Here is a 25778-nt window from a genome sequence, read left to right as displayed (position 1 = left end):
AACACTATCCCACTTCATTTGGCAAGATCTCCTTATTTCAAAGGTATGTTAAGAAATGCAATGGCAATTGGACCCTCCAATGTTCCTCCAAAGAACATAGATTGCATACCTCCCTCCTCAACAAACATTATTCAAAGCTCAACATATTGATGGAGGAGATGAGACAAACATAAATGAGAACTAGTTGTTCCATTGTCATGGATGGTGGACTGATATTCGACATCAACCACTCATTAATATTATTGTTACATGTCTAGCTAGTCCATACTTTCTTAGACCTATTGATTACTCTGAGAAACATAAGGATTTTGATTACATAGAATAAGACTGGTAATATGGCGGCTTATTTTTTTTATCCGTTTTCTGCTGTAACAATGCTTAATCACTGGTTATTTTATTCCTGTCCTTATTCATTTCTGTCATAGGTCAAATTTGCCATTTATGATGATTTCTAAATTTATTTTACATTATTAACTGCCAAATCTACAATGTATGAGGGTTTTCAATTAATACTGAATTTTTTATTGCTAGACAGCTTTACTGGTAGGATTTCATAACATATCTTTGTATTCATTTCAGTTTTCATAAACATAAAATACTATAAAAATTGCGTATTTTCCTAGGTTCCTGGTTGGGTAGATTACATTTTAAAGAAAATTTAAGTACTTTTTAAAGTTAGTAATTTTTGGCAAGAAGAAATTTTTGGTCTGCCTAGTTCAAGTATGTGAACTATGGTTGTCAAGTACCTGACTGTCAATGCTGTACTCTTTGGAATGAAAGGCTCTAAGAGATTTGTGCAACCACTATGCAACTTCTTTCTTGTAATTGGATTCTAAGCTTGTTAGTGAAGGCATAATTGTAGACATATTTCAAAAATATTATCAAGACCTGGAAAGCACCTAGGAAAGTGTCAGAATGGCTAATTAAACATTTTCAAAGTCTTTCTTTGCTGTATCAATTCTTAGAGATAAATTCATGTCAGACGAAACCCAGCCTGATGAATTTGTGACAATGAGTCCAAGACTGAACCACTCCCCAAAATAGACAAACATGGAAGCAAGTACAGGTGAATGAGCTCATCATGTACAGTTTCATTCAGGACCTAACCTGTGCACCATAAGACAGATGTTGAATCTAAATGCTCCACATAGAATGTATATTAATCCGTATTCCACCTATTGGGTAAGCTGGTTATTTAGAACTTTCTGTCTCAATTTTCTCAAATTATGAGCTTACCTTAGTTAGAAAAGATACTTGGAGATAATTAGAAAGAAAGTCGAGTTTTCTTCAGTTTTCAAATCATAGAGGAACAAGTCATAGCAAAACAAAGTTTGGAAATAGTGAAGAGAACAGAGATAGGTGAGTGGTTGCGTGTCACTGCCTTGTGAGTTTGCAAACTTGCATTTCTTATTGACATTGGATTGAAGGCACAACCCTATCTGCTGTAATTTTACCATGCTAATTTTATCCAGCATAAATCTGTGTCTTTAATCTTGTGAGTGTTCTAATATTGTTTCTTTTCCATATTCATGTGTTCAATTCTCTGTACTCCAAGTAGTCCATACAATTAGCCACTCAGAGAGAATGTACATATACATGTAAATCTGCACACAGTTCCACAGAAAAGCCATAAACCTAAATAATAATATTATTGCTGAATTGGACACTCCTTAAACTGGTCTACTTACGAATTATATGCTTCCCTGCAAATAAAGATAGCCTGGACAATATTTTAAAAGTAATCAGTAACTAATGCAGAAAAATACATTGTATTTCGGATGCTGTCCAGCATGTAATTATGAACTCAACTCATTTAAAAGATGCATATTTCTTCAAAGTATTTAGACAATAGTCACCTGGTGATGACATGAGATAATATTTGGTTTATGCTTAGTTCAAAGTATATACATCTTCACACCAACAAGAATATAGAAAAGATCAAAATTGGTTTGCTCAAATACAAACCATGGGCAAATACTTAAGAGAATATTTCATTGATAGTATACCATACCAAAAACAGATCTGGAAATATACAAAAGTTAGAAAAAATACAAAAAGTATACTTGGCAGCAAGGGAAAGAAAATTCAAATTATATAATATTGCATTTTATAGCACAGAAAGTGCTCATAGTATTATGATTTCAATCAAAATGACATTTCTTTTAACTACATAATACAAATGTCTTACATACCAACTCCCTTGCAGTTTGGAATAGCTCACGAACCCTTGCAGGACCTTGGCCAACTTTGTCTCTAATACCTATAAAGTCAGTGATTTTCACTTCCACTAATGGAACTTTGGCTTCTGCAGCAATTGCAAGCACTAACGTCTGTTTGGGTGTTTCACGATCACCTAAAATAAGAATACCCTGCAGAATGCATTTGATCAGTGAGTAACAATATAAATATATCTATAAAGGACTACAGCATTCTCAGCTTTATTTACATTCTTCCACAATAATCCCATTTCAAAACCCTTTAATCTTTTCAAAAACTTTGACCACATAAACAATCCTTGGTTGTATTATCACCTTTCTCTGAATCATGGACAGACCTTTTCTTTTAACTCATAAGTTGGTTCCCATATAGAGAATTGAATTGATAAATATATAATTCAAACATTATGTACCAAATATTCTTATATCAATGTAAGCTTTACCGACAGTAGGATAGCAATTCAAAGATCTGACAATGCTGTGCTATTTCCCACTAAGAGACCACTTAGATTCAACCAGCAGTTCATAGTTCTATTCAAATTACATATTTTTTATGTTTTCTCTGAATGAAGGTTTCATATTTGCAAATAAGGTTTTAAAGATACAAGTTAGTAATTCCCAACTGTTTAAAAACTTTGTCCAATTCATAATTAATCTCCAATTGTTTCGATAATACACAGCGAAAGCTAGAAACCAAACCTTCTAAACAAAAATCCATATACCTTCCAAGATATGATACACTTCACAGTTCAAACAACATAGCAGAATCCAGCTGATTATATATTCTAGTCTAGCATCAGCATAAGGAAATAACCATTCTAATCACAATACAGACAATGAAAAAACAAAAGAACCATAGAACTAAAAGCTTCACTACTAATTATCAAACTCAATAGCACTAAGTGTTCTCCATGTCTAAATGATGATTAACAGGACATACCTAACTGCTGTTTTTCTCTAATTTCTGCTAACCTTCTCGTTTTAAACTGAGTATTTTGCCTGCTGTAGCAAAATTGCCAGTTGCAGCATGCAGTGAAAGCATAATTGCCACACCAAATTCGTCTCTACTATGGTGGATTTGTCATTACCATGACCAAAATGCAAACACCTCTCTGTTGGAAGAAGCAAATATGTCACAATAGTTTGTAACATCCAATAACGTTCCACTTCTCAATTTTTCCTCTTCTTAGCACATTTTATCAGTCTCTCCAGCTCCAAGATGTATGGCAATGCTATGTATAGCAGTAAAAGCACCTTTCAGACATGTGTATGGTATGTTAGATGCTTCTATTGCATATTAGAGAGCTCAAGTTGGAGATTTCTACTAGAAATTCTGTGCTTTGGGAACTGTTGTAGCAGCAGAGGCAGAGAAACCAATTTGAGAGTGTTCAGGGGTTTGCTTTAGAACTAGAGCAGTGGTTTATTACTGCTGTTTAGCAAGTCTAAGGACACAGGTCTCTTCATTTTTCAGCCATTGATCTTAAGCGCCAACATTGAGGAGGATTCAGTACAGCACTTATTGCTGTTTCAGACTTGTTCCAGCTGCCATACAACTCTGACACCGCTGTACCATCATCATTTGTTGCCGACTCTCCCTATCAAAAGAGTGCTCATACAAATTTAACATTCATACACTTGTGCAGCACCTTGTGAGTGGACATTTGTCATTGTCATTCTGAAATTATGCTTCTAGTATCATTTTATCAATATTTGACATTTGTAATTTGTCCAGCAGCTACAACTGACTAAAAATCAGTTTTAGAAAATTTCCTATTTATGTTTGATGTAGATTGTTGTTACAATTATTCCAATTCAGGTTTGAACACATTTGAGAATCTAGGTTTACATATCTGTTGATCGTGTGTAAAAAGTCATAAAGCAGAAATTATATTTGATGCATTTTGACACATACTATTCAAATCTACTGTTCATGTTGCATTTGGTGATGTATTCCTACATTATGAGGGTTTGATATGTGAATTCCAGCCAAATGTTATCAGCATTTAAGTTAAATTCAATTTGCTGTTTTAGTTTTATACTTGTTTCAAAATCAGAAAAAAATACAAAAAATTGCATTTTTTCATGAAAACCCCAATAATTACTCATATTTAATAAAAGAAAGAAAGACATTAACATGAAAAATGATAAATCAAAAAATATTTAGGGAAAAATGATACAAAATGTTGGAAATAAGAACCCAGAAATCTTTGTGAATATAAGCATTTAATAGGGATAAATTTAAGGCAGGAATTTAAAAACTATTGTGTATATTGTATTTGTAATTCAACAAAAAATTCATAATATTTTATAAGTACAAAAAAGTTAAAAACCCTTGCGTGCATTAGGCCCTGCATGATACAAATTGGATCCAACTGTAATGTATAGCCACATCATCCATGTTGTATCTCTGTTTGTAAGGACATTTAGGTGTTTGTAATTCTCTCTCTCTCTCAGACATTGTGTGACTACGTCAGAAATTGTACAAGTGATAAAATCATGTTAGAAATGGCTCAAAAGCATCAGGAAAAAAGTATGAAGGCTCAAGGAAACTTCCAATACATTGTGTTCTGCAAGAATAGGTCTCAAATATGAGTTCCTGCTTTCCAAATATGTCTTGAAGAGTACAAGATAGATTCGATCACAACCAAACCTATCCCAAAATCAACCTACAACAGGAATAGGTTTATGAAGAACCTAACTCATCAACAAAACACTAGCAACAAGTTCATTCAAAAACACATTTATCCCAAATAAGACATACAATGGAACCTAAGTCAGAAATTGTACAAGTGTTAAAATCATGTTAGAAATGGCTCAAAAGCATCAGGGTAAAAGTATGAAGGCTCAAGGAAACTTCCAATACATTGTGTTCTGCAAGAATAGGTCTCAAATATGAGTTCCTGCTTTCCAAATATGTCTTGAAGAGTACAAGATAGATTCAATCACAACCAAACCTATCCCAAAATCAACCTACAACAGGAATAGGTTTATGAAGAACCTAACTCATCAACAAAACACTAGCAACAAGTTCATTCAAAAACACATTTATCCCAAATAAGACATACAATGGAACCTATCATTCAACTTGGAGGTTATACTAATTAGTGTGCCATCTACTAAGTATGTCATGTTACAGAGTTCTTATATTTTGGGTGTCATTATCATACCAAACAAGATGGATCTGAGTTTGGCATGAGTACAGCCGAGGCACAGCCCTGCCATCCTAAGTACCCTGTGGATCTGGAAAAGGCCATGGAGAAAGTGTTGAAATTGCTGATATATTTGTCAAGGCTGTTCAAGAAAGAGGCAGAGAAATATCTTTGGCACAAGAAGACACAATCGAGGCTGCCACTTGATACTTGACAATGGAGAAGAAACTGCTCCATCGCCAATTGAAATGAGCACAGTAGCCAAGGAAACGCTTGAGAGTTGAAAATTTGCACGGTTAGCCAATGGTCAAGGCCACCTAGACATTGCCCATTTCATGGAATGAAACCGATTTGCCACCATTAAGGGCCTCTGCAAAAGACTTTGGAGCTGAATACTAACGGAAGCCAATATCGTTGGAATTTGTCAAGATTTTTTTGGGAGCAACTTCATCCTATTATTAATATTTTACTTATAACTTTTTAATATAATATTATATATTCTATAATGTTCTATTTATATATTATATAGTATGATAATAAGTTATATTATACCCTATTTATTCATAGATTTTATACTATATTATCAATTTATTATATAATTATAATTATTTTATATAATATAATATAAATATACATTTAAATTATATTGTAATAATAAATATAAAATATATATTCCATTTATGAATTTTAATTAATTATTATATCGATATATTTTTAGTATTTAATATATAGTAGGGCTGTTCACAGCTGTATTGAAACTAAGGGAGAAAAATCCAGTACCAGCAAACCTGAACCTTGAACCTGTACCCCAAACCATAAACGAACCATCAACTTAGGTTGTATGTCATTTAGATATTTCTACGTAAATTTTCCAATATACCTTGGTCAAGAATGTCTTGGAGGGGAGCTACGGAGGCATCTGGAATCAAATTTTATTTCACAGAGCACACGTGAAGGAGAGAGCAGAAAACAGGGATTATTGGATCCAAATCAAGGAAGATGAGTTGTTAGTTGTATGCCATAGCCTTGTGAACTGGTAACATTGCATTTTTTATTTTTTTGTGATAACAGATTGAAAACACAGCCCCACTTGCTGGAAATTTCCCCCACAGGATTTTTCTCCCTTAGTGTTGAGAGCCAGACTCAGTGCACACTAAACAAGCACATTTTTCACTAAGACTCAGAATCGGTGAAAATTCACCAAATCTTTTACAAGAATTTATTTCAATGATTTTTTTAATTATTGTCTGCATTATCCTGAATCTCTTAGCAGATTTGATCAGTACTTGCCAAGAATGTCCAACATCATGAATCAGGTAAATCTTGTGCATTTCATCTTATCTATGTGTCTTGTGCACTTTTTTCAAATGTTTACATGTTCAATCATCATTTCTTCGTGTAATCCATACAATATGGCCAACTTGAAGTATGAATGTGCACAGACATAGTACCAAATCTACATTTAAACAACTAAAAACAATCAGTGTTTATGAAGAACACATTAGTCTAACTGCGCTAATAATTAATCACCCCAAGAAAAACAAGAGCATAAACAGTAGATGAGTTGTACCCGAGGTGCTCTAGCTCCCATTTCTTGGAAGTGTTTTGGACTTTTCAAGAAAGTTACGATCTCGATGATTTCATCTTTCACAGCATCAATTCCAGCTAAGTCCCTCAAGCGTGTAGGAGGGTTCCTTATTCTCTGAATACGGAATTCAACTAAAAATAAATGCGGGTTCCAGTGATAACCATTATATGATTGCAATAATGCAAACTGCATCTTAAAATAAAAGATGATTACTGCTTCAAACCTTCATTCTGTCGAAAGCAACTTTTATATCACCCCATACCAAAATATCACTCTTTACAAGGGAGCCTCCTTGTTTGAGAAATCGATTTATCTGAAGAGGAAAAGCAATAATATTTTGTCAATAGAAAAAGAATATAATCATAATATATTATTTATAATGTAAATTATGAATCTTGCAAGCAAACATTCAATTTTTTTAATGGTACATCATTAGCAGCATGCAATTTATAAAGTTCATGCAAGAGAGCAAATATAGTTATATAAACAAATTGAATATGTGCTTGATGAATCAACTCGATCAGAGCCAAGAGATTATAGTTTTTGCTGTTAACTATACAAAAATGTTATTTCTAGAGCAACGACACTGCCATTTTAATCATAGAATCTTCATATTACATGTTTCCATGGGGGATGGATACTTTTAAACATCTTATTAAACAAATTCCACCATAAGTAAGTATGTTAAAGGTGTTCCCCATTCACTTTCCCTTATTCCCATATATAGTAATAGCCCTCTTGCATTCCAGTGAGCTGATGAGGAAGTAATGTTAATTTTGCACATTGAATTCCAAGAATTGAATAACAGGAACACTAAGCACAGTTACTGTGCTGCACAAATAGCTGGTTTGTTTGGTTCAATAACATTTACAAAGAGTGATGGAGGATCTAACAATCATTAGGTAAGGGAAAGAGAAAGTGACCCATATAAGATAGCATTCCAGACTCATCATGACCACTACGAAATTCAGGTGAATCCTTCTGGGCTAGCCATACCACCTTTCAAGCATTATTTAAGAGTCTCGTTTGATTTTCATCAATGATAATCTAAGCTAAACTAGGAAAAAAAATTAAACCACCTGAATTTATAAATGAGACCCTAGAAATTAAATACTTTATTTACAAAAGGTTCAAAATATACTTTTTGCATCCGCCGAGTTGTGGAATGGTGATGGGGGATGCTTGTAGGAGCATAACCCAGGTGCATATCCCCTCGTCACAATAAAGCTACCCATAACTCTACTAAACATGTGCTTTCATGTTACAATTATTAGCTACATTCAAATGTCATCCATGTTTACAAATTTTAATAATGTGGCCTACCCATCTCTCATCTTGAGTTAAAGTCAGTCCATGACCACGTTCCTAGAGCTACTAAGCAAAAAATTAGTTACTTTGCAAAATGTCAACTTAAGTGTTTTGGATGCATAATTCATAATATGGGAGTCAATGCTGCTCCATCTTTCGAAACATCCTAATTTTGACACTCAGCAGAGAAATGCAAAGCTGTGAGTTCGTCGCCTAAAGACTAAATCAATTTTGGAAATAACTATTTTAAGTTAAACTTGTTGGTACCTACTTGGTACCAAGCACAAGTTTTTTATAGAAAATTGGCATGATCACACATAAATTGGAAGCTCCATTTTAATAGCTGTGCCCCCCCCTTCACTAGTTTACATAAACATTGAGGACATTCAAGTTGTAAATTTTCTGGTGGAATAACAGCAGCAAGGCATCTAAAGGAGAAACTTAGGTTGAGTGATAAAAGTCCCCACAACATCAGCACCACAGTGAGGAGTATTTCAAAGTGGAAGATTGAGCCTTCTTCAGATTATGATCCTATAATCAGAATTCTCTCAAAGGTAATGGGCTAGAGAAATTAGGCAAAGAGAAAATAAGCCTCATGCGAAAGTAGGACAGTTTCAATACTCTAGAATTACCAGCCAGATTATACACGTGTAACCACCTTTGGAGTTTTGTGCTTAAAGGTAGCAAGGAAAGATGTTGAATTTCCAGATGCCTGGCTCCCTATAGAAAATGTAGATGTTTGGCATGGGAGAGAAGTTGAGAAATATGGTATTATTGCAATATGCCTTACAATAAAAAGATGTGACATGGTAAGGGCCAGAAATACTACATCAGAAAAGCAACTGAAGGTAACATGGTTACAATGCCTAAAAATTTCTGCTTCAAGATTACTTATTAATATCTTTTATTAGTAATTAGAAATAATATTTATATGTAATTTTAGCTGAAGGATTTTGCTTTCATGTCAGTTGGGTGTATTTTGTTATTTGACACAGTTAATGTAAGAAATATAATTATCCTGTATACACAAAACAAAAGAGTTAAAGATAAAAGTTTCTAGGATTGGTCTTTCTGCATGGGCCTGTGCAGATTGTGTCTTAGCCAAGCACAGTGACCATAGAATTCTCAGCAACTTTCTTGGCATGAGTTGGAGCTGGTACCAACTCAAGAGAGCTCTTGTCTATGCATTGCCAAAACTAACATTTAAGTAGATTTAACATTCTGTTTCTGTTCTGTTTTCAGACAACCAATTATTCATAGAAATTTCATTCTTTCCAGTCTTTAAACATATAAGAAAAACAAATTTGTGAGCATTCAGGATTTCAGACTAGTCAGACTAAGATTCTTCTTCCTTCAGGTCTAGGTTTCAACTTAATGATTTACAAATATGCAGCTTGTTCCAGATGAGTTCATATGATTCTTCAGTGTGCATTGTGTCTCTCAGCCTCAGGGCACCCATAAAAGGGGCTTTTTTCTCCTCATTAGTTTGCCTAATGGCATTAATGTCATTAATGTCAATTCTTCCACTGTTGAATGCAATCAATATGTTGAATCCTGCTTATGTCTTGAGACAGAAAACAGTGTCAACAGGAATGATGTTAGAAATATAAATGTATGGTAAGGTATGTTCTGACTGTTTCCGTGCTTATACAGTATCAACACATCAACAATTAGGTCATCAATTATCTTATTGATGGCCACCATGTCACTAAGCCCCCCTTAAATGAATCACCTTAGCTACAATGATAACGTTGACAAGTAAATAACGTCAGAAAGACAGTATAGATTCTGGAACTGTTAGTTACTCATATAAATGGCAGAGTTTTATAGATCAAAGGCAATGAGGACCATTTTAAGACACAACAAAACAATTGTACTTCTAATATAAATCGCATGATAAGATCTGAAGAACGAGAATAAGAATGAAGCAGTTACCAAACGTGGAAAAAGACAATATGAGTAAAATAGAGCGATGAGAGCAGACATAGTTACCAGTCCCCTGCGCATCGCTTTTTCAGGACATGGAGGCTGTGCAGATGCTACATCTGACAACAGTTCAACAACTCCAGAAGATTTCTCACGTAGATATCTAAACAACATTAGAAGCGGATATAAATAAAACAAAGATCTAATATAGAGTTTTAAAGACCACCAAAATAAACTGCTGAATGAGCCTTTGCCTCCACTGCGTCCACGTCTGACTCTGCTCTGTGTTACATGGGAACCTGCTGTTGCTCTTTCAAACCTTTTTTCTGTGCGTATTCGCCATTCCAAGAACCATATGGAGTCATAAAGCTTATTCCGAGCCTTAGAAAATGCCATTTCAAAGCAGTTTGAATTTAGCACAAATATATCTTGCTCTATCTCAAAGAATAACATAAAGGAAAATCTATCACAATGCTTAAGATTTTTCGTGGTACTCACCAGATTATATAAGAAATTGAAGCCTTCCTGAACCATGATGTCATCGCAAATAAGAGTCAACTTACTTAGATACCAAGTCCTTACTGTAGACAGCAGTTTTGAATTCCATATTACAATGGAAGCCTGACAGAGAACTTTAATTGGAATCACAATTTGACTCCTGAGATCCCATTCCTTAAATGGTATCCACATAAATTCTACAGAGATTGGAATTGCAGAAGTGACCATTTTCACATAAAGTCCATCAAATCCTCCAGCTTGTTCGAAAAAAACATCAAATTCCTTCAACAGAAGAGCTAAAAAATGATTAGCAGATTGCTGAAATCAGGGGATACAAATAAAATACCTCAACCATATTAAACTAAATAAAATACTTCAAACACAGCAAACTGCCAGAGATAGCTAAAATAGTAAAATGCAAACAATGATTTCCCAATATGCAATCATGAACCAAAATAAACCCAGATAGGACACCTTTCTACCTTTTGCAAACTCTTTTAGTATCTTCCAATCTACGGAATTCCAGATATACTCTTAGCATAGAAAAGAAACACAAAAACAGACTCTAATCTTTGCCAATGACAAGTGTTTCAGCATAAAACTTGCAAATGCACAAAAAAACACCAATAGAGCCATAAATACACACCTGAATATCAACATGGTATTCTTTGTCATCACCCTTAAGAACAATATACATCTTAGCCCAGTCATGTCGAATACGAGCCCGAGCTACCAACTGTTTAGTAACTGCATAGGAAGCGGCAACTGGGTGCATCTCCCATCTCTTTTCATTCTCATTATACCATGTTTTTGTGATGACTCTATCACGATACAAGAGAATACGTTCCTATTTTCACAACAAAGGATTAAAAATTTAAAAAACAGTCATAATTTTGATACAAAAATTTAAAGATTGTTCACAAGAACAAAAACACTTAATGTAGACTAGAAGCAACAAATTACAAGGTAAAAGGTAAAAGTAGTCTTTAAGGTCACCACCAAGCATCTCACAAGAAGATTGTTTTTCCATTTACCTTAAACTTTTTTGAGGTGTACAACCCTAACCCCTTCAGAATTCAAAATTGGAAACTCCATTAGTAGATCCACATACTAGCCAATTAAAGCGTGCTAACCCAACATGAGAATTATAAAACCATTGCAAAAGCAAAAGTTCTTGGGGAAACCAAATGAAGATTATCAAGAAAAGTGGGCCCTTCCGAAATATTAAACTCATTTCCCTTCATCTAACATACAATCAGGACCAATGATATAAAGACCTCATTCGAAAGTAGAAAAATACAACACAGGAAACACACAAATGCATATAACAGCTGAAAATGGTTGACGAATGTCCTAAGTGGCAGGCTTCCAATGTAATGTCTCCTACTAGGAGGCTGCCTGTTTCCCAATGAATTTACACATCACTGCACAGTATTATGCTTCAATCCATATTTCTTAAATTATTACACGAATTAGTATTCATAACAATTCAACATTCATTACATTAAGTCCTATCTTAGCTTCATTACATTAAGTCCTATCTTAGCTTCTTTCCTAATCCTAATGAGGGATGGGGATTTACTGTCATAGGGCGCTGACAACAACTACAAGGAGGCTCCCTCAAGGCCCAGGACTACATCCCTACCCATCTTGGGCTCACCATCACTTGTGATGGGTTTACTCACCTTTCCCTACACACACCAACCTATCCACTCATTGATTATTATTCCAAACAGAACGCAGACGTAAATAACAAACATGAAAACATGAACACAGCATACCGATCTGCAGTAACAGTAATTGATTGCCAATGATGTAATTCAAACTTCTTAAATAATATCGATCTCCTTATTTATCTTCTTATATATATATATATAATTTTCTCCTTCCTGATCTCCAATGATTTCCTCTTCTTAAATGCATAACCATTTTATATAGTCTTGAGGTGGATATGTAGAATCATCCTTGCTTGCAAAGGAGGTCATGTTTCATAAGGTGGTGTCCCTTTCTTATCAGTTGCTGTCCCTTCAAGTCTTCTTTGAAACCGTTAATTATTATTAATCTAATATATCTCTTTTATAACACTGCCTCTTTACTCGTGACGATTCCATGATTACTGTCAATATGCTGTTCGCTGCTTTTGCTTAATGATAATCATTTCTAATTAATACCCTAATTGCTGTTAAGTTTATTTAAATTCTGTGATCAAGAGGATAGAAGAGACGACGATATAGTCTGGAATTAAATTTGAACTGCAGTAGTGTGAATGGAGGGAAGCACAACACTTATTAATTTCGGTCTTGTTCCCCTCCTCATTGTATGCATGTTATATATATGTGAATGAGAGGGTACGTAGAGAAGAGATATGTCTTCCCACATGGGAAGACAAATCTCTTCCCTACGTACCACTCATAATATCACAGCACGTTAACAAACATATCACTTGCTTGACTGATCGCGATTTATTATAAATCGTTTAATCCCAGCCCGTTAACATGAAGGGATGTGACCAGTGGCAAACACCATAATTCAAATTTGATTTATTTATTGTTTATTGTTAACGTATATACTAATATGTTAAAATGTAATCAATTCATGCAATGGAATTTATGGAATTGTACGACCGACGTTACAATAATTAACACTCCCTCTTAGCTAGGGAGGACATATTTCATGTTAGAGAAAACATCACAATTCATCCATTGATTGTGAAGAGAAGAGATATCACACCATAGTGATATTCAGAGATATGGTTCAACAATGAATATCAAGTCTCATGATACTCACCATAACTCATAGTTATCAAGTAAGGTATGTGCACTGGCATCAAGTCACATGATACCTACCATACTGATAATGATTCATGGCATGTCCACGAATATTATGTCCATAATATTCACCATGAAGATCTCTATCATAATTATGGTTTATTTAATAATATCAACCAACTGATATCTACCATAATGTCTTAGAGATATATACTATCATGACATGTCCACAGATATCAAGTCACATGATATCCATCCAGATAGATAAATTGATAATTGTAAAATTGTCACCTTACAATATCAATTTGAAACAAGTGTTCATTATTGAAAAGTCGTCACCCTTCAATAATGTTCACAGGGGGGACCATGAAGTCATGGAATCACACACATGACAAATAAAAGAGTTTACACATTAAACATCTTAAATTTATTAGTATATCAGAATAAATGAGACTCTATCTCAAAATTAAATAACATTTTCAACCATATCAAGTTTATCTCTAAAGTGTTCAATCTAGATCCTGGAGAGAGGCTTGGTAAGAATGTCTGCAATCTAATCACCTGTACTAATATAATTCAGTCGGATCACATTCCTTTCCACCATATCTTGAACATAGTGATAAGGAATCTCAATGTGTTTAGACCTGTCATGAAATACTGGATTCATTGAAAGTTTGATGCAACTTTGATTGTCACAATAGATGACAGTAGGATTTAAGGGCTGACCAAACAATCCTACAAGCAATTTCCGGAGCCATACGGCTTCTCTTGCTCCCATGGATGCTACAATGTATTCAGCTTATGTAGAACTCTGAGCAACTGAAGACTGTTTTCTACATATCCATGAGATCATTCCTGATCCTAAATTGAAGCAACATCCTGATGTGCTTTTCCTGTCAACTACGCTTCCAGCCCAATCAGAATCAGTGAATCCATGTAGGTCAAGGTCTACATATTTATATTTCAGACCAAAACCAATAGTTCCTCGAAGATATCTCAGAATATGCTTTGCAGCAACAAGATGTATTTCCCTAGGTTCACACATGAACTAACTTAGTGTATTAACAGCATAACATATATCAGGTCTAGTGTTTACCAAATACATCAGAGATCCAATAATCTGTCTGTAGAATGTAGGATCTACAAACTCTGATTCTGCAGCTGCTTCCTTTAGCTTGTGCAGATTTGTCTCCATAGGTGTGGTCATGGATCTACAATCCATCATTCCAAATCTCGAGTATATCAATGGTGTATTTTCCTTGATAAAGGATTATACCATCTACCTACTGCCAAACTTCCAATCCAAGGAAGTAGTGAAGAATTCCTAAATCCTTCATATCAAACTCGGAGGCTAATTCTTTTTTACACCAAGAAATACGATTATCCTCTCCTGTGATTAGTAGATCATCAACATAAAGAATAAGAATTAATAATTCACCATTGATTACTTTGTAGTAGAGATTTGGATCTACTTCATTCTTGGAAAACCCTAATTCCAAGAGATAGTGATCAATTCTTTCATACCATGCTCTGGGGGCCTGTTTCAATCCATATAGGGCTTTCTTTAATCTGCAGACATGTGATTCAGCCTTATGAATCACAAAACCTTCAGGTTGCTCCAAATAAACTTCTTCTTCAATCTTACCATTCAGAAAAGCAGTCTTAACATCCATTTGACGGACTTTCCATCCTTTAGATGCTGCAATAGCCAAAACTGCTCGGACAGAAGTGTATCTGGCAACAAGAGCAAATGTCTCTTCAAAGTCAATACCTTCTTTCTGTGAGAAACCTCTGGCAACAAACCTTGCTTTGTGCTTCTCAATGCTGCCATCTACTACATGTTTGATTTTGAAGAGCCATTTAGAAGATACCACAGATTTGCCTTTAGGCCTAGGCACAATATCCCAAACATCATTTTTTAGAATTGACTGATACTCTTCTGACTTAGCATCTTTCCAAACTTGATGCTTGAGAGCATCTCCAACATAGGAAGGTTTTGCATCAATGGTCTCACTCATCAAGGCAGCATAACTAGAAAATAGGTTAGGTCTCTTACTTTCTCTGAAGGTCCCCTTTGGAGCAGCATAATTTTCAGCTTCTTGAAGCATCTTTTTAGCCCAAAGTGGTCTCTTCCTAGTTTCGGGATAATGTTCTTCTAACGGTAAGTCTTGAACTTCATGATCAACGTTTTCAAGGGTCTCCCTCTGAATCTCAAGGGTGGGATCCTCATCCATGCTTGTAGGAGGATCTCGGTGTTCTAATTCATTAGAGCTTTTGGACCTCCTGAATGCTATGTCTTCTTCAAAGATGACATCTCTGCTTAGTTCAATTTGCCTTTGTCCAGGTATGTATACTCTGTAAGCCTTAGAGGTCTCACTGTACTTAACAAATACCCCTTTCTTTTGAGAAGGTTCTAATTTTGATCTCTTTTCTTTGGGCACGTGAATATAGACTGGACACCCAAAGATCCGGAGATGACTTATGTCAGGTTTGTTAACAGTAAAGGCTTCCTCAGGGGTTTTATTATCAAGAAGAGAATGAGGACATCTATTTTGAATGTACACGGCTGTCCTAGATGCTTCAGCCCAAAATGAGGTTTCTATATTTTGGTCAAACAACATAGCCCTAGCAGCTTCTACTATAGTCCTATTCTTTCTTTCAGCTACCCCATTTTGTTGTGGGTTATAAGGTACAATTAACTCCCTCTTAATCCCAGCATTTATACAATAATCTTTAAACATATCAAAAGTGTATTCCCCCCCATTGTCTATCTTAAGGTTATGATTTTCTTACCTGTCATGTTTTCTGCAAGAGCTTTGAATTCCTTAAATTTAGAAAGGATTTCTTCAGACTCTTTGTACCTCAGAAAATATATCCAGGTCTTCCTAGAATAATCATCTACAAATATTACATAATATAAAAATCCTCCTAAGGAGGGTACAGACATGGGGTCCACATAAATCAGAATGAACTAATTCTAATACATTTTTGGATTTACTGTTGCTAGAATTGAAAGACCCTTTAGTATTCTTTCCCAAGGCACACCCCTTGCATGCTCCTTCAGAACTGTAACTTAGCTTGGGTAAGCCAATCACCATTTTCTCTATCTTAGGTAGGGCATGGAAATGAAGGTGCCCTAATCTTCTGTGCCAAAGTTCATTCGAATCTGGAGTCTCATGAATCAAGGCTTGAGGTGGAGTGGTGCAAAGTCTGTAGAGGCTCCCTTGTCTTACTCCAATGGTGTAGGCTTTCTTGATGGTGGAGTTCTTTGGCCAAGCAAGTACCTTTCCTTCCATAAAGGTTAATCTATAACCCTTATCTTCACGTGCAGAAACTGAGACAAGGTTTCTCTTTATACCAAGTACAAATAGAACTCCAGTCAGCTATAGGGATATGCCTGACTTTAGGTTGATATTGCAGGTTCCTATTCCCATAACTGGATAATTTGAATCATCACCAATTGTCACTTCTTCATTTGAATTTTCCACAAGTGTATCTAGGTGCTCACGAAATCCAGTGATGTGTCGAGATGCTCCGTTGTCAATCACCCATGTGTTGGAACTAAAGGTGACTTGACTAGAGAGGGCTGAGTAGAAGACTAGTTTCTCGGAACCACTCCCTTTCTTAACTTCTACCATTGAAGCCTATTGCTTGATCATGTCTGGACACTTCATTGCATAGTGCCCATATTGGTCACATCTGAAACATTGTACTTCAGAAATGTCTCTCTTCTTCTTTAAAGGCCCCTTTCCATTTGAGTCGTTGTCCCTCTTTCTCTTAAAGTTCTTCTTCTTTCCTTTCTTGTGGGAATTAGAGTTTAGAACTTGAATGTCCTCATTACCATTGTTTTGTTTTATTCCTCTTGCGACAAGTCGAGATTCCTCTTGAATGCAATCGGTTTTCAATCTATCAAACTTAGGAAACTTAGAACGAGCACTGATTCCTTGAATGAACAATTCCCATGAGGTAGGAAGTCCATTTAGGGCCATCATAGCAAGTTCTTTGTTGTCTACTAGATGTCCAATAGTGGATAGTTGATCCCTAAGCTCAGTGATCCTCAAGAAATAGGATGTAACCGTCTCTCCTTTATTCATCTTTATATGGTGTAGTTGATTCTTCAAGGTGAGAGCCCTGCTAGTGTTGTTGATTTCATAAATGTCAGCTAGGGCTTTGAACATTTGAAAAGCCGTCTCATATTTAGAAATAACTGGCACAATGTGGTCTCTCACTGAATCCACAATTATTTTAAGAGCCTTCTCACTGTCCTTGCTCCACTGAATTTTCTCCGTATCATCAGAGGGTTCAGGAATTTCACTTTTGACATGGGAGTCAATTTTATTTTCTTTCAAAACAAGCATGATCCTGAATTTCCAAGATACAAAATTTGATGCTCCATCTAGCTGATCTTCAAACCTAACTCCGGTTGCCATTAGGATTATAGGAATGTGATCTACTAAGAGCTGGGTGAAAGTCTATATGATCGTTACAGAATTTAATTTTGATCTTCCTTAACTTAGCTCTGATACCATTTAAGTTTATTTAAATTCTGTGATCAAGAGGATAGAAGAGATGAAGATATAGTCTGGAATTAAATTTGAACTGCAGTAGTGTGAATGGAGGGAAGCACAACACTTATTAATTTCGGTATTGTTCCCCTCCTCATTGTATGCATGTTATATATGTGTGAATGAGAGGGTACGTAGAGAAGAGATATGTCTTCCCACATGGGAAGACACATCTCTTCCCTATGTACCACTCCTAATATCACAGCACGTTAGCAAACATATCGCTTGCTTGACTGATCGCGATTTATTATAAATCATTTAATCCCAGCCCGTTAACATGAAGGGGTGTGACTAGTGGCAAACACCATAATTCGAATTTGATTTATTTATTGTTTATTGTTAACGTTTATACTAATATGTTAACATGTAATCAATTCATGCATTGGAATTTATGGAATTGTACGACCGACGTTACAATAATTAACAATTGCAGCCTCATGATATCATTGAATAAGTCAATGCTTAGTAAATTAATGTTTGTTGCTGCCTAATAAATCGCTGATCTTGTGCTCTTTCATTTGTCCATTTTAATCTTACTAATCTTAATTGCTATTGTAACCATATTATATCAGTCTTATTAGGATCGTTTCTTATAGTGCTCGCTGATGAGGTTGCTTGTTTTGTTGAATTCATTCCTTAAGCATGTATATGCGTCTCATCTTATCACTGAATATATATCAATCTAGATATAGGTATTGGATCAAGTGCTTAATGTTTGATGGAGCAGAATCACCATTTCTATTTACTGCTTGTCTTGTTTGTTGATACAGGTTATAGAAAATTCTGAAGTCTTTGAAAAGCCAATTTTCTTTTGTTCAGGTATCTGCTCTGAAAATGGGGTCATGACATCCAAATGCAATTGAGATAGGAAAAGTATGGTATATGCGCTCAAAAGGTTTAGTAGGATACATTAACATCAACAAGTAAAGTGATAATAATTACTGTCCCCAATGACTCATTTATATACTACAGAAAATTCTGAGGCTTATTTTATATTGGCTCATTTTCCCCACCTCTTTACTTGTGACAGTTTAGAACTTTGAGTATAATATACCACCTATGTAATACAGAAAACTCTCAAATAGCAACTAAACTCATTTGAAATTTCCTTGATGATTAAATCCATTAATGGTTGGACAGTTGCCAACCCAATATCAACCAGTTATTCAGTATCTACTAACCTTGAACTTACCCTTTTGTCACCACTATTAACAGCATTCATTTTATTCAATCACGTCAGTTTTTGCTGATGCTGTTTTTCAGTAATCTTGTACTCTCAGGCTAATTTCTGCTTCTACTTAGAGAGATTACAGATCTCAATTTGTAATCTTCCAGTGTGCATGCTAAGGGATTAGCTGCTGAGTTATATTCCTATGAAAATTCAAATTCATCTTTTGTTATTTCTGTTCATATTTCACCATCTGAAAAATTCAAAGAACCAATAATTAAAGAAAAGAAATTACTTGAAGATTTTCAATGTTATTGCTGATGCTGCAGCAAAGAAAGGAGTGAAACAGTTTAATAGGCATCTTACCAATCTTGTCCAAAACATTCTAAGTGATTATAGTCTTATTTGTGTGGATTTCGCAAGGCCAGTTAACCTGGTGTCAAAGGAGGAATGAACATTGCTATATTGCTTAACAAATTAACATGTTTTTTATTTGAGAACACGGGGTTTATTTTTAGCTGCAAATCCCTGCAGCAGTCCATACTTCACCCTTACCAGGCCTATAATTCATTCAAATTGGTACCTTAAACGTAACTCAACGCAAAAGGTGCCTGTTTAAATGATAGAATGTAGAATAAACTGCAACTTTTTCAAAATATTTAGACTTAGTATGCAGTGTATATCCTCAAGTCTCAGGGTATATCCATTGTTAAACTAGCACCTATCAGAAAGAAGCTGAAGGACTGGAAATACTTTTAGAAATATATTTATGCACCCAAGAGAATCATTAACCAAACTCAAACAAGTGCATGTGCAAATTCATAATAATCATTTTAATGCTGAAATGTACAAACAGAAGACATTGCTAATTAGCCATCACTCAGATCTTCTAAATAAAAAATTAATGAACTGACAACAAACATCTCATGAAATTTGGATAAATGAAGGTTATGCTCATACAGTTTTTTTTTCTACCATAACTTCTAGACACTAGGCACTTTAACACAATGTATAGTTAAAAATCCCTATTGGGACTATATCAAATACTCCTGAGCATAGTTGCAAAACTTGCCGAGCACTCGCAAGCCAAATTGCTGAGTGAGTTACTTGCTGATAAGTTTTTGCAAGTCTCATGACAATTTTCCCCATAAAAATCATGAGTCAATGTATAAAATTGGAACTTTTTCGAAGATCCCAACCAATGCACTATGCAGAAAAAATTCACCTTTTCCTCAATGTTTAATGAGTTAGCATTTTGTCAAACAACTCATAAGCATGCTAACTGTAGGAATTCTGACTGAACTAACTAATTTGAAAAACCAACCTGTAACATTCATAAACTTAAACATGATCCTTACAGGAATAGCAAGAAAACATAAAGATTTTCACTGTATTATGATGCCAGAATATAATAAGTTTCAATGATAGTCTGCTGTAACAGCTTGCAGATATTCAGAAATAAATAGGTAATTTCCTGACCTTGTGACAGCAAGATAATGCATCTAGTATAGAACAGCAATCCATTCCAAGGACCAGCGATTTATCATTATGAAAGCAATATACTCTGGTTTTACTCTGCTGTGTATATGACTGTAAACAGTTATTATTTCCCATGAATTTTTCCTTTAAACATATGCTGGTCCAGGAATGTTTGAATAAGTGGCTAACGAAAGGTATGAATGTCCATTAAACTGATCTGAAATGAATTGATCTGATCTTGTTTCTTTGCTATACCTCTGACTGTTACAAAAGGGATATTTCTTCAAATGGCTGGCAGCAATCTGCTTCGAAACACACATCTATCCTTGCCCAAAATTTAATTTGGAGCCTTCATAGTGCAGTTACAGTCAACACACTACTCAGGATTGGGTCTTATATGACTGAGTGGAGCTGAACTAACCTCATAAAATGGCAGCATCCCAACAATGGCAAGAAATGCCTTATCTGAAATTATAGTGCCTTGCTCAGACTCAAGTGCCCAGCCATTAAAATGGTTATAAACCTCCAATTAATTCCACAATGAACAATCTGTGCCCAGCAACAATTGATTCACCCAGCAAACCATGAGTAAATGTATCGAAAAATATAGTTTCTAGTATTGTAACACAACATTGTAGCAACATCACTCTAGCAGCAGTACTGTAGCACGGCACTGAAATAAATAGCTATAAATACCAACTTGGAAAATTTCCTAGAAATACCAAATAACCCATTAATTGAATAATTCTTTGATCTTCATCACAATTCCGAAAATCTTCAAAACAATCTTGAAACAATATTTCTGCACAAATGCAATCTCTAGATGGAATCACCTCTATTGCATCAAAAGGTTTTTGTGCCCAAATCCAATCTATAAACCAGGAGGGGTTTGCATCCTATGATTTTATTACCAAAAGAGTTTTCATCCTCTGACCAAAAGATGAAAAATTGAAGCTCAATCTTCAAGAAAGGGGTTTTGCAACAAACAATGGATATTTTCCTCAAGACCAGCTCCTTTTATAATCACCTATTTATTATTTTTAGCCTCCTCAAGAGGGCCTCTAAACAATCCTTTTTCTTTCTAAATTGATATTTCAATTTGCCAACCCACCACCTCCATCTTAGAAACACTTATAAAATCTTTAGCCATCTTTTGAAATCACTTTATAAAATCCCCTTTAGGCACTTTATAATTTAATAATTAATTATAAAATGAAAGTTGTCTTTTTTATAAAATAGAAGTTACATTTTGGGTAACTTAAATTATATTATTAAATTATTTCCTTAGATGATGACCGAGCATGCCTAAGAGCTCTAACACAATATTGCCCAACCTCTTCTACATCTTAATTAGATAAGAACCTCACCAAATTTTCTCTGTCCACTTAAAATACTCCATGAAACCCAAACCTTTGTTTAAAATATTATTAGTATGTTTATTCAGAATATGGTTGGAAAGATTAACCACTAGCATATGACAAGTAGGAGTTATTTTTTGCAATGCATGAAATTATGATGTTTTATCAGAATGCAACTACATAGTTTTTGAGTCAAACTCATTGACCCACATTCCATGGGTAGTGATTCTCATGAGCATGGGTTCACAAACTAGCATATCTTTCCAATCATCTACTTTGTCATGCAAGATACCTAAAGTTACCATGCAAGATACTAACATCTCTAAATGCATGGAAAGGAGTGCAAGAATTACAAGAAAAATCACTCAATCCCAATACATTAATATATAAGTAGAAATAGGAGGGGCACTACCATTAACAATAAAAGGAGCTTCATTTAATGATTTTCCTTTTTGTTTCCTATTGCACCAATAATGCTTCATAATCTACCATTCAAACATCTTTTTTCATCCTAGTGATAGATCACACAATGTGATCCAAACATTCACGTCAAAAATTTTCTACACAATCTTTCAAAAAGCTTTTGTTCTCTTTATATTATTCTTTTTAAAATGCTTATGTACTCAAAGCAAACTAATAGGAGTTTGGATATAGTCATAAAGTTGGACACAGCTAAGGCATATGATTGATGCAACTGAAAATGCTTGTTGCTCACCCTAAAAATCAAATCTAAATTGCCTAAAGAAGCATAGGAGTGATTATACTTCAAATAAAGGAGTGCTTGTATTAAAAATCTTGAAACTATGGTATAAAACATTCTCTCAAGAGTATTAATTTCATAACTAAAGCAAAAGTCTCAAGTTAGATAGAATTAGTTAAATGACGACCTACAATTGCCAAGAAACTTCATTTAGGAACACTGACCACATCCTTGTCTCAGTACCCACAATTTTTGGTCACTACATGTATATATAGTCATATTTTTATTCATTTATATACATACCCTAATTTGATTAGTGACCCGTTCTAATACCCACAATTTCTAGAGATGACATTTATATATATTTTTTAGTCATCTCCTTATTCATTTACTTGCATACCTATAAGTACCCACTTTTGCAAGTCATTGCACAGTTTGATAGTTTTACCTCCAGTAATGATTAAACACCTATCCTTGGACATATGGCAAGAAATGTGATAGTTGATCTTGATAACATGAAAATCATCTATCAATTGAGTCTCCTAGGTCTCCCTTAGCACACATTTTTATCCAATCTTATCTTCTTCAACATGTGTTAAATTCAGTCAAAGGCTTTCTCCAATCGACTTTGACAAGGCTTGTGGCAGCAGCCTAAAAAAATTGTTGGTCACCATTTGGACTTTGGTGTATTCCTGCATTGTTTTACCAACCAAGTGAAAACTATCACTTTTGATAGGTAGGAATTGTGAAACCACCACAATGATTTCGCAACCACCCCATCAATTTTGTAAACCACCACAGTGGCTTCACCTATTCCCTGCGATTTTGAAACCATGTACCAGCTGAAACCAGCAGTTTCGCCCACTTTTCCAAAATGGGAGTATAAGCATCATTCTTCTCAAATTTTCTTGTTTCTTCTTGACTAGATATTTCATTATTCCTTATTTGAGAAGGTTTTGATTGTCCTGACATGCATCCTTCTATATATTGATATTGTGAGTCTTTCAAGGAGATGGATTGATCATTTTCATTCACAAATTTAATTTGGTCAGTCAAAGCCAAAGGTAGCAGCCTTTACTCTGTTCCTCCTCCATTGTTGCCTAATCTTTGCAATTATCTTTTATAATTAGGCTCTCTTTTTGCAGCCAGTTCCCTGCATTGGTTTCTTTTACATTTGAGTTACAACCTGTTCTTGGTTTCTCCACCATTCCAATTTATTATTATACCCTACACTTAGCAGTTATCTTCCACTCTGTTATGAGCGTAGCCAGCAGCATGTTCTCTGTGTTCCCATTATCATTAAAATTACAAAAACCTTTATTTTCTGCATTGGCTTTGATTTATCCCCTCTTTTTCTGGTAATCTAATCACAATCCACTGTTCACAATTAGATTACGGAAGCAGCGTTTTCTCCCAAAGACAACATCTGTGGCATCAATGTCTCCAATTCTCCTTCAAGTTCGCTCTTGATTTAATAAGTTATTTTGGTGAACGATTAGCCAATATGTTAGAATGTTAGCAGTTATATTAGTTTATATGTTTGCATACTTTCTTTGCCATTTATGATTTATGTATTTTCTTTTATGCAAATCAAATTGATGCAACAAATCGGCACTTTTATTGCACACACGCGCATTCAAACCCAACATCACAGAATTCAGATTCAACCAAACTATTGAAAACCACTTCATTTGCAAATCCAAAATGAGTATATATTCAACTCGATCAATTCTCAAGCAAATAAGTTCCTTGGGCAATTCAACAAATTTGAACATAATTTGCAAACTTGCATATATTGTGTAATGTCCCCATCTTTACGCTTTCCAATTCTAATAGGGTTGGCCTATTCCTGGAGGTTTTCAATTTCTCAGAGAATGTTTTGGGGTTGTCTGACATTTTCTGGGGTGATTTTGGGCAGCTGGTCCAAGACTTACTATTTTTAGGAAGTTACTATTTTATAACCGCTATTTCCAGCCACTGGACATAGTTTAGACTCCTCCCAACTTCAGCATGCAACATCTTCAGTCACCAAGTTTTGTGTGTACCTTCCAGAACTCTTTTTGGTAACTTTTGTGTTACATTTTATTGTCATTGATGTCACAATTAAAAACACAAAACCCTATCAATACGTTCTGATATACTGTCATAATTCTGTACAGAATGAACATAGGAATACAGGAAATCATAATGGTTGTTTTGTCTTCTGGATATGCACAAAACGCCTTCATACCTGGGCGTTACACAATGAACGGATGTGCACAGTATGCTTGCTCTGCCTGCCAGTTGATTTTGATATTACCAGTGAACCTTCCAGGTTGTGGTATTAATATTGTTTAAAATATTAAGTGCCTATTGGTTTTGGTTGAAGATAAATTTTCTCAAAATATTATTGTCCTGAATTTTAAAGAGAGCTTTATAACCATCATCTCTAACGGGTTTGTGTTAAAGATGACTAATTCAGCAGTTTAGTGGTGGTTATAACTTAGATAACTGCTTTCTCTATTTCGATAAAGGCATAACAGTTTGAGAGAAACTAATCAGTTGTTAGTTGACAGTTGTCAACTAATTATCAAACTAATCCTAACTGTTATCAAAACAGTTAATAAGTTAGAACTGAAACATATTTGTTTTGTGGGTCAGCAAATCTTTATATATATGTTATTGTGGTATGTTATGAGTTAAAGGCATACAAGTATATTCAGTAGAATTCTAAATGAGTGAATAAAGTGATGAATGTGATGAAGTATATTAGTTAGCACGTCACAAATTCTGCAGATTTTTGGTGAGATTGTTTCATGATATTATTTTGAAGTAACTACATTTGCTGTTTAAGAAATATCTTCAGTTTTATATGACTATAACAGTTTGACAAGTGCAGTTTAATATTGTTCTGTGTGCAATCAGACAGGTAATTAACATTTGCAGTGGAGACAGGGTGACAGCAGTTTGATTATGACTTCACAGCTTTATTCTTTTCAGAATGTGTCTTGCCAGGATACAGAATTTGTGATAGTTTCTGAAGGTGTTTTGCAGAGACTCAAAAGAATTGTTTGTT

The 25778-nt window shown here is 34.8% G+C and overlaps 1 protein-coding gene across 1 annotated transcript in view; it reads right to left on the bottom strand.

Moving 5' to 3' along the window:
- Nucleotides 1-25778, bottom strand: part of LOC131064883 (probable inactive ATP-dependent zinc metalloprotease FTSHI 5, chloroplastic) — a 275944-nt gene that overhangs the window by 218624 nt on the left and 31542 nt on the right. The window contains exons 3-8 of the mRNA XM_057999211.2: nt 11332-11532; nt 10686-10967; nt 10254-10568; nt 7177-7266; nt 6936-7067; nt 2193-2369 (exon numbers count right to left, since the gene is read on the bottom strand). Of these exons, the coding sequence (XP_057855194.1) occupies nt 2193-2369; nt 6936-7067; nt 7177-7266; nt 10254-10568; nt 10686-10967; nt 11332-11532 (1197 nt within the window). The remainder of the gene's footprint in view (nt 1-2192; nt 2370-6935; nt 7068-7176; nt 7267-10253; nt 10569-10685; nt 10968-11331; nt 11533-25778) is intronic.

This window comes from Cryptomeria japonica, chromosome 5 (genome assembly GCF_030272615.1).
Source record: "Cryptomeria japonica chromosome 5, Sugi_1.0, whole genome shotgun sequence".
NCBI lineage: Eukaryota > Viridiplantae > Streptophyta > Pinopsida > Cupressales > Cupressaceae > Cryptomeria > Cryptomeria japonica.
This window is presented reverse-complemented; position numbering and strand designations above follow the sequence as displayed.